Here is a 14018-nt window from a genome sequence, read left to right on the forward strand (position 1 = left end):
CCGCAAACAGTCATACTCCAAACTCCACTATGGCCAAGACCAAAGAGCTGTCAAAGGACACCAGAAACAAAATTGTAGACCTGCACCAGGCTGGGAAGACTGAATCTGCAATAGGTAAGCAGCTTGGTTTGAAGAAATCAACTGTGGGAGCAATTATTAGGAAATGGAAGACATACAAGACCACTGATAATCTCCCTCGATCTGGGGCTCCACGCAAGATCTCACCCCGTGGGGTCAAAATGATCACAAGAACGGTGAGCAAAAATCCCAGAACCACACGGGGGGACCTAGTGAATGACCTGCAGAGAGCTGGGACCAAAGTAACAAAGCCTACCATCAGTAACACACTACGCCGCCAGGGACTCAAATCCTGCAGTGCCAGACGTGTCCCCCTGCTTAAGCCAGTACATGTCCAGGCCCGTCTGAAGTTTGCTAGAGTGCATTTGCATGATCCAGAAGAGGATTGGGAGAATGTCATATGGTCAGATGAAACCAAAATAGAACTTTTTGGTAAAACTCAACTCGTCGTGTTTGGAGGACAAAGAATGCTGAGTTGCATCCAAAGAACACCATACCTACTGTGAAGCATGGGGGTGGAAACATCATGCTTTGGGGCTGTTTTTCTGCAAAGGGACCAGGACGACTGATCCGTGTAAAGGAAAGAATGAATGGGGCCATGTATCGTGAGATTTTGAGTGAAAACCTCCTTCCATCAGCAAGGGCATTGAAGATGAAACGTGGCTGGGTCTTTCAGCATGACAATGATCCCAAACACACCGCCCGGGCAACGAAGGAGTGGCTTTGTAAGAAGCATTTCAAGGTCCTGGAATGGCCTAGCCAGTCTCCAGATCTCAACCCCATAGAAAATCTTTGGAGGGAGTTGAAAGTCTGTGTTGCCCAGCGACAGCCCCAAAACATCACTGCTCTAGAGGAGATCTGCATGGAGGAATGGGCCAAAATACCAGAAACAGTGTGTGAAAACCTTGTGAAGACTTACAGAAAACGTTTGACCTGTGTCATTGCCAACAAAGGGTATATAACAAAGTATTGAGAAACTTTTGTTATTGACCAAATACTTATTTTCCACCATAATTTGCAAATAAATTCATTAAAAATCCTACAATGTGATTTTCTGGATTTTTCCCCCTCATTTTGTCTTTCATAGTTGACGTGTACCTATGATGAAAATTACAGGCCTCTCTCATCTTTTTAAGTGGGAGAACTTGCACAATTGGTGGCTGACTAAATACTTATTTTCCCCACTGTACATGTGCACCACCAAGTCAGAACAGTAGGCTAAATTACGAGGGGAAAATTGACCAAATTATTAGGGGAGGCACATGGGCTACTAACTTAGTATTACTTTCTTAGCTACAGTATACATATCTCCCTGGCATATTACATCATTTATGCAGCAGCATACAATACATTTTTGTTCTGATGTGCTCACTTGAACAGGAAGGTGGCGCAGCGGTCCTTCGTGGGCAAATTTTGTCATCAAACTTTGTCATCAGTCTGGCATTCTCTGGATTTATGGTGCTTTCAAAACAACTGGGAACTCGGGGAAAAAAACAAGGTTGAATCATGATGACGTCAGTGATCTTCAGGTCGGCGCTCTAGAAAGAGGCCAGAGTTTCCGACTTGCAATTCCGAGTTGGGTGACTGTTCAAAATGTATTTTCCCAATCTGAGCTGGTTTTCTTGAACTCACTGAAGTCAGATTTCCCAGTTCCGAGTTTCCAGTTGTTTTGAGTGCGGCAGAAGTCATGCTGGATTGACAGGATGGCCAATGTTGAATGTTTATCCTGTTAAGCTTGGAAAAGAAACCCTTAAACCCAGACTTGGGACCACACATCCACTCCACTGAACAGCAGGCTAGTGACTGCTTTGCAATGCTTGCAGTTAGCCACTGATTCCTTCCAAACCATTCATTGATGAATTTGCGATTTCCAACTTGTTGTGTAATGTTTATGTCCAATGGCCGATGAGCACCAATACGTTTTATCTATAATTTCTCTTCATATGACAAGGATTAAAAAGGATTTGCCAGTAGATAGTCGACTTGATTCATGATGACTGCTAGCTAAGATTTTGAAAGTATGACGTTGACATGATCAGTCCAATCAAAGCTACTGTAGATATGTGATTTTACGTCATTTTATCTGTGGCCAATGACCTTGAGCCTTCTTGGATGGGCACTTCTAATGTAACTCTATGGCAGCACCCAAGGGGCTTGAATTTTCGAGCTCTACCCTTAGATTTGGCGGTGATGTAGTGTCCCCATGAGTGACAGAACACTGAGCCAATCACGGTGCAACTAGAGAACATTACCCAATCACGGCGCAACTAGAGAACATTACCAACCTTACGCTCCGTATTTTCCGCTGGCTGCCCCACCACCACAGAAAGCACTGAGCTAGGCTGAAACACCTGCATTTTGGAGCTGCCTTACTCAAGAAAGCAAAAAAGAGACCAAGTTTGTATGCAGCTTTATTAACTCAATGATTTTGTAAATATTTTTTTTTACATTGTTTGCAAAACAGGCACCCCCTACCCATATTTTTTATTTTTTGCTAAAAGGTGGGGCTCTGAATGACGGGTCGCCACCGTCTTCTTGCCACTGTAAGATACGCACGCTCTCACGGTGTACTTTAAGTTCCCAGTAGGCCAGAGTAGACTGATAGAGGACATAACAGTTTGTGGTTATAATTAGAATAAATCAATACAATAGAATGGTCCGCCCTGTTCTTCATTCACAATGGGTGATTATTATAATTATGCATTGTTCGCTTCACCTCGTTCATCAATGCTCCCCCATATTTTAGCCTACTTCATTTATTTAATCTGTTATTATATATGTGGAATTAGTTCCAGTATAATTTAGGTTCACTTTCGAGGCAATTATCAGGGTAATTTTCAACTGGGCATGGCATCTTCAACTATCGGGAGAAGAATGGGAGCCCTACTGTTGAGAAGAGGGGCAACGGGGCTGATGTCAATGTTGTGAACAGAGTGCCCCATGGTGGCGGTGGGGATATGGTATGGGCATGCATAAGCTACGGACAACGAACACAATTGCATTTTATCGATTTAAATTTGAATGCACAGAGATACTCCCGAGTGGCGCAGTGGTCTAAGGCACTGCGTCGCAGTGCTAGCTGTGCCACTAGAGATCCTGGTTCGAATCCAGGCTCTGTCGTAGCCAACCGCGACCGGGAGACGCATGGGGCGGCGCACAATTGGCCCAGCGTCGTCCAGGGTAAGGGAGGGAATGGTTGGCAGGGATGTAGCTCAGTTGGTAGAGCATGGCGTTTGCAACGCCAGGGTTGTGGGTTCGATTCCCATGGGGGGCCAGTATAAAAAAAAAATGATGTATGCACTCACTAACTGTAAGTCGCTCTGGATAAGAGCGTCTGCTAAATGACTAAAATGTAAAATGTAAATGTAAGATACCGTGACGAGATCCTGAGGCCCATTGTCGTGCCATTCATCCGCCGCCATCACCTCATGTTTCAGCATGATAATGCACAGAACATGTCGCAAGGATATGTACACAATTCCTGGAAGCTGAAAATGTCCCAGTTCTTCCATGGCCTGCATACTCACCAGACATGTCACCCATTACAGTCATGTGTGCATACATTTTTACGTATGGGTGGTCCCGGGGATCGAACCCACTACCCTGGCGTTACAAGCGCCATGCTCTACCAATTGAGCTACAGAGGACCACCCAGCATGTTTGGGATGCTCTGGATTTACGTGTACGACAGCGTGTTCCAGTTCCCCCCAATATCCAGCAACTTCGCACAGCCATTGAAGAGGAGTAGGACAACATTCCACACGCCACAATCAACAGCCTGATCAACTCTATGCAAAGGAGATGTCGCATTGCTTGAGGCAAATGTTGGTCACACCAGATACTGACTGGTTTTCTGATCCACGCCCCTACCTTTTTTAAAAAAGGTATCTGTGACCAACAGATGCATATCTGTATTCCCAGTCATGTGAAATCCATAGATTAGGGCCTAATGAATTTATTTCAATTGACTGAATTCCTTATATGAACTGCAACTCAGTAAAATCTTTGAAATTGTTGCACGTTGCGTTTATATTTGTGTTCAGTGTAGCATCGTTGTGTTAATATTTCCTTTTATTTTTAGCATTTATTTTCTTACTTTTGAACTCTGCATTGTTGGGAAAGGGCTAGTAAATGAGCATTTAACGATTAGGTCTCCCGAGTGGCGCAGTGGTCTAAGGCACTGCATCGCTGTGCCACTAGAGATCCTGGTTCGAATCCAGGCTCTGTCATAGCTGGCCGCGACTGGGAGACCCATGGGGCGGCGCACAATTGGCCCAGCGTCATCCAGGGTATGGGAGGGAATGGCCGGCAGGGATGTAGCTCAGTTGGTAGAGCATGGCGTTTGCAACGCCAGGGTTGTGGGTTCGTTTCCCACGGGGGGCCAGTATGAAAAAATATATATATAAAATAAAAATTATGTATGCACTCACTAACTGTAAGTCGCTCTGGATAAGAGCGTCTGCTAAATGACTAAAAATGTAAGTCTACACCTGTTGTATTTGGGACGTGACTAATAGAATGTTTTACATTTTAGTTATTTAGCAGAAGCTCTTATCCAGAGCGACTTACAGGAGCAATTAGGGTTAAGTGCCTTGCTCAAGGGCACAACGGCAGATTTTTCACCTAGTCGCCTCTGGGATTAGAACCAGCGACCTTTCGGGTACTGGCACAACGCTCTTAACCACTAAGCTACCTGCCGCCCTAGGTAGGTATATTATTTGGTTGTTATGTGGAGCAGCTCACCAAAGACCGACAGCGGTAGGAAAGATGTTCCAAGTTATGTCTACCAGTAAATGCAAAGCCAAGAATGGGTTTGCAAACCAAATAAAAAAGTTCAAAGTCTTGGTTGAATATTTGTGATGTGCAATTCAGTCATCGTTGAATAGCCAACCTTGAAAATCTGACATTTCCTCTAGGCTCTTTGGTGCTTGAAAAGCCCTTGACATTATGGTAGCCGATTTAGAAGTTCTACTGCTCCAATATAATTATTCTGTGATTTAATTGCTGATCAGTTTCCATGAGATGTAGCCGCTTTGGTTTGCTTCCCGACGTTTTCAATTGAAGGGTCTGTTGCATGTGCAGCTACGAGCGAGACAACATCGAAATGTTGTCGTCTTCAACCTGGTTAATCCATACAAAGCGTTCCATTACAAAGTGAACCCAGTTTTTGGTCGCTTTCTCATTTTAAAACATGATACAATAACCCCTCGACAACTCTTCAACATCTCAAATAGAGAGACTGACTAGCTACCACATGGACAGACGTCATTAGTGCGTTTGTATCGGGAGCATCCAATCTATTTATTCAGGCAATGTTCACATTATTTCAGAATGCACAAATCATTTGAATGTCAAGGCACAATGCCATTGGATAGGCCTATATAAAACCTAAGTCAGATCTTGACCGGGGCCTGTATTATTTTCCAATCGGGCCAGTAGCTTTCAGTTGGCACTAGCCCGGTGTGCCACTGGCGACTTCATCTGAATGTCGATGAGCATCTCAGAATTGAAGTGCTGATCTAGGATCAGGACCCCCTGTCCATTCATTATGATCTGGTCCTAGATCAGCAGGTTTATGAATATGGGGCCAGCTCGGTAGAGGGCCCTGTCCATTCATTATGATCTGGTCCTAGATCAGCAGGTTTATGAATATGGGGCCAGCTCGGTAGAGAGGGCCCTGTCCATTCATTATGATCTGGTCCTAGATCAGCAGGTTTATGAATATGGGGCCAGCTCGGTAGAGAGGGCCCTGTCCATTCATTATGATCTGGTCCTAGATCAGCAGGTTTATGAATACGGGGCCAGCTCGGTAGAGAGGGCCCTGTCCATTCATTATGATCTGGTCCTAGATCAGTAGGTTTATGAATATGGGGCCAGCTGTGTCTGGTGGTAGAGATGTAATCTTTGGACAGAAGAGATTAAATTAAATACAATTTATTCTTCAGTGTGAAACAAACAGGGAAGATCTGATACAGATAAGAAACTAACTTCAACAGAAACATGACAATGAGGCTGATTATTATTTACATTCAAAACTAGATTCAACGAGTGTAAGAGTATAATAATGATAGTAACTCCATTCACTTCCCCTCTAATGTAAGAGATATGACGATAACTCCCTCCAGCCAATGCTTTAAGTTGTTTAGTTGGGTTGAACGAGAACAAAACGAGTAGAGGCAGGTAGAGAATTGACAAAGATGACAATAAAGAACATATTTGGAATCTGACAGTGATGTCATCAGTCATGTGTGTGTTTCCCTGACGACGCGGCTGCGGTTGCCGTGGAGCTGAGCCAGCAGGGTTCTGAAGCCGCCGCTCCTCTTCCTGGGCTCCTCCTCCTGTGGGGGCGTGGCCTCCTCCTGGGCCAGGGTTTCCATGGTAACAGAGGAGGGGGACACCTGGAAGGTGAGGACCCTGCGTGTACGCGCCAGCCCGCTGTCATCACCGTTCTCCTGCTGGTCACAACATACACAACAGAGATTTAACTCTAACCACTAGGGATGGGGGTTTGAAATCATTTCACTATCCGAATAGTATCATGAATTTGAGTCAGATATCCAGAATACATTTTTAACCTGAGCACTGCTGCGCGAGGAAAGGCTGGTGCTCTACTGCTGCGGAGGTGACGGTGAGATGGGAGCGAGTAGATGGAGGCAGAGAGAAGCTACTCGGCTACAGCCAAGACTACCTTGTAGCAGCCACAATGGGCTGGAGTAGCCTAGAGTAGAGAAGCTAGCTAGTCAGCTATATAGCCTAGAGACTAGAGAAGCTAGCTAGTCAGCTATATATCTTAGAGACTAGAGAAGCTAGCTAGTCAGCTATATAGCCTAGAGAAGCTAGCTAGGCTAGTCAGCTATATAGCCTAGAGACTAGAGAAGCTAGCTAGACTAGTCAGCCATATAGCCTAGAGAAGCTAGCTAGACTAGTCAGCCATATAGCCTAGAGACTAGAGAAGCTAGCTAGACTAGTCAGCCATATAGCCTAGAGAAGCTAGCTAGACTAGTCAGCTATATAGCCTAGAGTAGAGAAGCTAGACTAGTCAGCCATATAGCCTAGAGACTAGAGAAGCTATCTAGGCTAGTCAGCTATATAGCCTAGAGTAGAGAAGCTAGGCTAGTCAGCTATATAGCCTAGAGACTAGAGAAGCTAGCTAGGCTAGTCAGCCATATAGCCTAGAGAAGCTAGCTAGGCTAGTCAGCTATATAGCCTAGAGACTAGAGAAGCTATCTAGGCTAGTCAGCCATATAGCCTAGAGAAGCTAGCTAGGCTAGTCAGCTATATAGCCTAGAGAAGCTAGCTAGGCTAGTCAGCTATATAGCCTAGAGACTAGAGAAGCTATCTAGGCTAGTCAGCCATATAGCCTAGAGAAGCTAGCTAGGCTAGTCAGCTATATAGCCTAGAGAAGCTAGCTAGGCTAGTCAGCTATATAGCCTAGAGACTAGAGAAGCTAGCTAGGCTAGTCAGCTATATAGCCTAGAGAAGCTAGCTAGGCTAGTCAGCTATATAGCCTAGAGTAGAGAAGCTATCTAGGCTAGTCAGCTATATAGCCTAGAGAAGCTAGCTAGTCAGCTATATAGCCTAGAGACTAGAGAAGCTAGCTAGGCTAGTCAGCTATATAGCCTAGAGAAGCTAGCTAGGCTAGTCAGCTATATAGCTAGCTAGGCTAATTGAGGCCACATTGTGCTTTCTCCACAAAACCATTCAGGTAACACAGCAGCCTACCTGTTGGCGCTCGTTGTAGCCTACTTCTCATTTCGATAACTTCATTTAATTCCATCTTGCGTTGCCTTAGTGAACGGTCACTCCACTAGAGCCTCTTTGCTGCTTTGATTGGCCAACATACAGTGAGGGGAAAAAAGTATTTGATCCCCTGCTGATTTTGTAAGTTTGCCCACTGACAAAGAAATGATCAGTCTATAATTTTAATAGTAGGTTTATTTGAACAGTGAGAGACAGAATAACAACAAAAAAATTCAGAAAAACGTATGTCAAAAATGTTATAAATTGATTTGCATTTTAATGAGGGAAATAAGTATTTGACCCCCTCTCAATCAGAAAGACTTCTGGCTCCCAGGTGTCTTTTATACAGGTAAAGAGCTGAGATTAGGAGCACACTCTTAAAGGTAGTGCTCCTAATCTCAGCCTGTTATCTGTATAAAAGACACCTGTCCAAAGAAGCAATCAATCAATCAGATTCCAAACTCTCCACCATGGCCAAGACCAAAGAGCTCTCCAAGGATGTCAGGGACAAGATTGTAGACCTACACAAGGCTGGAATGGGCTACAAGACCATCGCCAAGCAGCTTGGTGAGAAGGTGACAACAGTTGGTGCGATTATTCGCAAATGGAAGAAACACAAAAGAACTGTCAATCTCCCTTGGCCTGGGGCTCCATGCAAGATCTCACCTCGTGGAGTTGCAATGATCATGAGAACGGTGAGCAAAAATCCCAGAACCACACAGGGGGACCTAGTGAATGACCTGCAGAGAGCTGGGACCAAAGTAACAAAGCCTACCATCAGTAACACACTACGCCGCCAGGGACTCAAATCCTGCAGTGCCAGACGTGTCCCCCTGCTTAAGCCAGTACATGTCCAGGCCCGTCTGAAGTTTGCTAGAGTGCATTTGGATGATCCAGAAGAGGATTGGGAGAATGTCATATGGTCAGATGAAACCAAAATAGAACTTTTTGGTAAAAACTCAACTCGTCGTGTTTGGAGGACAAAGAATGCTGAGTTGCATCCAAAGAACACCATACCTACTGTGAAGCCTGGGGGTGGAAACATCATGCTTTGGGGCTGTTTTTCTGCAAAGGGACCAGGACGACTGATCCGTGTAAAGGAAAGAATGAATGGGGCCATGTATCGTGAGATTTTGAGTGAAAACCTCCTTCCATCAGCAAGGGCATTGAAGATGAAACGTGGCTGGGTCTTTCAGCATGACAATGATCCCAAACACACCGCCCAGGCAACGAAGGAGTGGCTTCGTAAGAAGCATTTCAAGGTCCTGGAGTGGCCTAGCCAGTCTCCAGATCTCAACCCAATAGAAAATCTTTGGAGGGAGTTGAAAGTCCGTGTTGCCCAGCGACAGCCCCAAAACATCACTGCTCTAGAGGAGATCTGCATGGAGGAATGGGCCAAAATACCAGCAACAGTGTGTGAAAACCTTGTGAAGACTTACAGAAAACGTTTGACCTGTGTCATTGCCAACAAAGGGTATATAACAAAGTATTGAGAAACTTTTGTTATTGACCAAATACTTATTTTCCACCATAATTTGCAAATAAATTCATTAAAAATCCTACAATGTGATTTTCTGGATTATTTTTCTCATTTTGTCTGTCATAGTTGACGTGTACCTATGATGAAAATTACAGGCCTCTCTCATCTTTTTAAGTGGGAGAACTTGCACAATTGGTGGCTGACTAAATACTTTTTTCCCCCACTGTATGCAAGCCCGTCTGAAGTTTGCCAATGAACATCTGACTGATTCAGAGGAGAACTGGGTGAAAATGTGTTGTGGTCAGATGAGACCAAAATCGAGCTCTTTGGCATCAACTCAACTCGCCGTGTTTGGAGGAGGAGGAATGCTGCCTATGACCCCAAGAACACCATCCCCACCGTCAAACATGGAGGTGGAAACATTATGCTTTGGGTGTGTTTTTCTGCTGAGGGGACAGGACAACTTCACTGCATCAAAGGGACGATGGACGGGGCCATGTACCGTCAAATCTTGGGTGAGAACCTCCTTCCCTCAGCCAGGGCATTGAAAATGGGTCGTGGATGGGTATTCCACTATGACAATGACCCAAAACACATGACCAAGGCAACAAAGGAGTGGCTCAAGAAGAAGCACATTAAGGTCCTGGAGTGGCCTAGCCAGTCTCCAGACCTTAATCCCATAGAAAATCTGTGGCGCTGAAGGTTTGAGTTGCCAAACGTCAGCCTCAAAACCTTAATGAGAAGATCTGCAAAGAGGAGTGGGACAAAATCCCTCCTGAGATGTGTGCAAACCTGGTGGTCAACTACAAGAAACGTCTGACCTCTGTGATTGCCAACAAGGGTTTTGCCACCAAGTACTAAGTCATGTTTTGCAGAGGCGTCAAATACTTACTTCCCTCATTAAAATGCAAATCAATTTATAACATTTTTTACATGCGTTTTTCTGTACAAAATCAGCAGGGGCTCAAATACTTTTTTCCCTCACTGTAAACAACAAGCTACTTGGTGAAGGCTACCGGTCTTTTTATGGGGTGCACCTCATAACTACATTGAAAAGTTTGTGGTTTTATTAACTTAATAATTTGAAATGTCATTGTATATCCCTGTATGCAACAATGTCACATGGATATTATAATTTAATTTAGAAAAAGCCAGCGTTAAAAAGGCCTATACATTTGATTTTTTCACAGCAGCGCAAGACAGAACTTTGTGGAATAACGCAAATCTGGGCTACCTACCACCTCTCCATCAGGACCGCTGCTATGGAGACCGCTGCTATGGAGACCGCTGCTATGGAGACCGCTGCTATGGAGACCACTGCTATGGAGACCACTGCTATGGAGACCACTGCGATTGAGACCACTGCGATTGAGACTGTTGCTTTGGACGCATGTTCCCGCCCTCTGACGACGACCTCTGGACCTCTTCTTTCTCTTCCTCCCTCTGCTCACAGCCTGCCTCTCATATCTCCTCAGGTTCCTACACACAATGTGTTTGTTACTTCAGTGTGTGAGTGAGTGTGTGTGTGTTACCTCAGTGTGTGAGTGTGTGTGTGTGTGTTACCTCAGTGTGTGAGTGTGTGTGTTACCTCAGTGTGTGAGTGTGTGTGTGTGTGTTACCTCAGTGTGTGAGTGTGTGTGTGTGTGTTACCTCAGTGTGTGAGTGAGTGTGTTACCTCAGTGTGTGAGTGTGTGTGTGTGTGTTACCTCAGTGTGTGAGTGTGTGTGTTACCTCAGTGTGTGAGTGTGTGTGTGTGTGTTACCTCAGTGTGTGAGTGTGTGTGTGTGTGTTACCTCAGTGTGTGAGTGAGTGTGTTACCTCAGTGTGTGAGTGTGTGTGTGTGTGTTACCTCAGTGTGTGAGTGAGTGTGTGTGTGTTACCTCAGTGTGTGAGTGTGTGTGTGTGTGTTACCTCAGTGTGTGAGTGTGTGTGTGTGTGTTACCTCAGTGTGTGAGTGTGTGTGTGTGTGTTACCTCAGTGTGTGAGTGAGTGTGTGTGTGTTACCCCAGTGTGTGAGTGAGTGTGTGTGTTACCTCAGTGTGTGAGTGAGTGTGTGTGTGTGTGTTACCCCAGTGTGTGAGTATGTTACCTCTGTAGGAAGATGTGTGGTCTGGAGCAGGCTGGCTGTTCTCCTCCAGTCTGCTCTCTGTGTCTGATCCGGCCCAGATGGATCCACAGCCTCCTGACAACAACAGTACTGTGGGTTACACACATACACACACACACACTATTATATCTCTCTCTCTTACCCTTTAACGTTCTGTGGTCTTCTAGGTGTCCACTTCTTCATGAGAACCCATTGGTCACATGACAAGGAAGTGGGATCTGATAGACCAATCAGAGAGAAGGGCTGTTAGAATCAGAGATCTGCACCTGCTCAGTGAGTCAGTAGGTTTGTTTTGCTAGGCAACACTTCTCTGACAGGGTGTGTGTGTGTGTGTGTGTTCACCGTCGTCTGTTAGTGTGTCCAGCGGAGTGTGTCCTCTCCTCTTGGCTTCTCTGTGAAGTCTCTGACAGGTCAAACACAGACCAGGGGGAGGAGTTAGTGGAGTGGCCTGAACCATGAAGGAGGGGCCAGAGGCAATGCTGTCCACTGAGCAGCAGGATTCAGCGTCTGACTCTACGCCCCTTTCCGTCTGCCCTGTCACCTTTCCACCAATCACAGCCTTCCCCTGGCTGACTGACAGCTCTAGCGGTGATGACCCACATCCTGAGACACTGCGGTTTCCATGGTAATGGTCAATCAGGTCATGATCCGTGGCCTCGTCTGAGATCACGATGCTGGAGTCAGAAGAGTCCCATCCCGGCCCTGCCCCCTCACCCTTCCCTTGCCGCCCACTACTCCTCATCCCCGGCTGGGCAGCAGGATCACTGGGGGCCCAGGCTTCAGAGGCCTTGTTGGAGGCTGAGCGACTCAGTCTGGATGGACCCATGGAGCTTCCCCACCTCACACAATACTGCAGATTCACCTGCAACACAGGGAGAGCATTACACACACAAACCCTGCAGATTCACCTGCAACACAGGGAGATCACACCCCCTTGCTCTGGACCAGAACAACAAGGTCTGAAGGAGAAGTAGCTAGATAGCTAGTACCCATTTCAGACAGAATATGTGGTATATTACCTGTATAAAATATAAGGCAATGTTTCTATGAGCCCCTTTCAAACAGACCCTTATTTACCACTGTCTTGCAGGTGTACCCCTTTATATATATCAGTGGGTAACTAGCAGATTGGAAGGGTGGTGTTCTTAAGGTAACTGTCCAGTGTTTCCAGATTTCTATGAAATATTACCTATTTTTGAACTTTTCCTGTTGAAAAGTGACATCCCAGGTATAAATACTGTAAAGTACACACACTAAAGGGTAAAACAAATTTGTTGAGTAAAATAGTGTTTTTTAGACATGTGCAAACTTCAAGCAGTAAGGCTTTCAAGGTGTTGAGGATCAATGAAGAGGTACTGTACCCACATGTACATATTACCTCAATTACCTCGACTAACCGGTGCCCCTGCACATTGACTCTGTACCGGTACCCACTGTATATAACCTCCCTACTGTTATTTTATTTTACAGCTGCTCTTTAATTATTTGCTTTATTTTTTACTTAACACTTTTTTTATTTTCTTAACTGCATTGTTGGTTAAGGGCTTGTAAGTAAGCATTTTACTGTAATGTCTACACCTGTTGTATTCGTCGCATTTGACAAATTCAATTTGATACTTGAGCTGTCATGACTTACCTGGACCACCTATTCAGATGTGCCTTTTGTTAAGTAAATCGGGTGTTAAATGAGGTGAAAAGGAGACTGGAGTGTCACTTTAATGATGTGCCTTTAGCTGCCTACCCTGATGTAACCACCTGTCTCATCTCCTTGACTTCCTTGGTCTGTCGAATACTGAGACCTGTGAATAAAAGGACCAGCAGTTAGCTGCCTAGCTAGCTAGCTAGCCCCACTAACGTTACTTCTGTCTGTTGTAGCTAACATGCTGCTAGTTAGCTAAGGCAAATGACTGTACTCAAATCTGACCAGCTAGCTACAACAAATGCCCGAGCCACACCTAATTCTCTGCCTGGGCCGGGTACAATGCAACTATAAACCTCAAAGCTATACAGTAGCTAGCTACGTCGTTTGTTAGCTAACTTTTCCCGTTGTGTTTATGTTAGCTAGCGGCTTCAAAACAGTACCGTAGCCGGCTAACGTTACTTACTGAGTCTCGAAATGTTCATAGTGTATCCGTTTTGAAAGAATCATGGTCGTTGTCTCCTGCCTTTTTAGCTTGCTAACTACTGTAGCTAGATGTATGAAAGTAACGGACGGCAGATGTCGGTTTGGCCTTGGCCACAACAACTCACCCAAAGCTCCCTTCAAACTTCAGCGCGTGTGGGTTGTTCGCCAACGAACGGTTCTTTTTTTGAACGGAACTTTTTGGTGAACATCAAGAACCGAATAGCATTGGTGAAAGAGCCGTTCATTCGACTCCTTGATTTGCAAACTACTGCTTTTTGAGCTACATTTTTTTTTTTCTTCCTGCAGATAAATTACAACATAGTTATCTAAAGTGGGTGAATCCTCACTGCAGAAACAATAAACAGTGGCGAGAGCGTGTCAATCTGGTCCACTCTGATCTTTTTCAGTGCATAATAAAAACGTAATTTTTTTTGCAGGCCATGTAATAATTTGGCGCGCACTTCACGATCTGACATAATGGTCGTTTA

General features: G+C 45.1%; 1 protein-coding gene across 8 annotated transcripts; it reads right to left on the reverse strand.

Annotated features, from left to right (window-relative positions):
* Positions 1-5998: 5998 nt before the first annotated feature.
* On the reverse strand, positions 5999-13727 carry LOC311146374 (uncharacterized protein). 8 transcript variants are annotated; one of them, XM_084182864.1, is made up of 7 exons: positions 13656-13699; positions 13042-13204; positions 11748-12267; positions 11548-11623; positions 11388-11480; positions 10537-10777; positions 5999-6533 (listed from the first exon to the last, which is right to left on the reverse strand). In XM_084182864.1, the coding sequence occupies exons 3-7, from the start codon at positions 12229-12231 to the stop codon at positions 6321-6323; spliced, it is 1107 nt and encodes a 368-aa protein (XP_084038990.1). In that variant the 5' UTR covers positions 12232-12267; positions 13042-13204; positions 13656-13699; the 3' UTR covers positions 5999-6320. The 8 variants fall into 8 exon arrangements, with proteins under 8 accessions (XP_084038990.1, XP_084038986.1, XP_084038989.1 ...); XM_084182860.1 differs by having other exon boundaries at positions 13147-13204; positions 13511-13685; XM_084182863.1 differs by having other exon boundaries at positions 13511-13685.
* Positions 13728-14018: the final 291 nt, after the last annotated feature.

Source organism: Coregonus lavaretus, assembly GCF_964263955.1.
Source record: "Coregonus lavaretus genome assembly, chromosome: 19".
Taxonomy (NCBI): Eukaryota; Metazoa; Chordata; class Actinopteri; order Salmoniformes; family Salmonidae; genus Coregonus; species Coregonus lavaretus.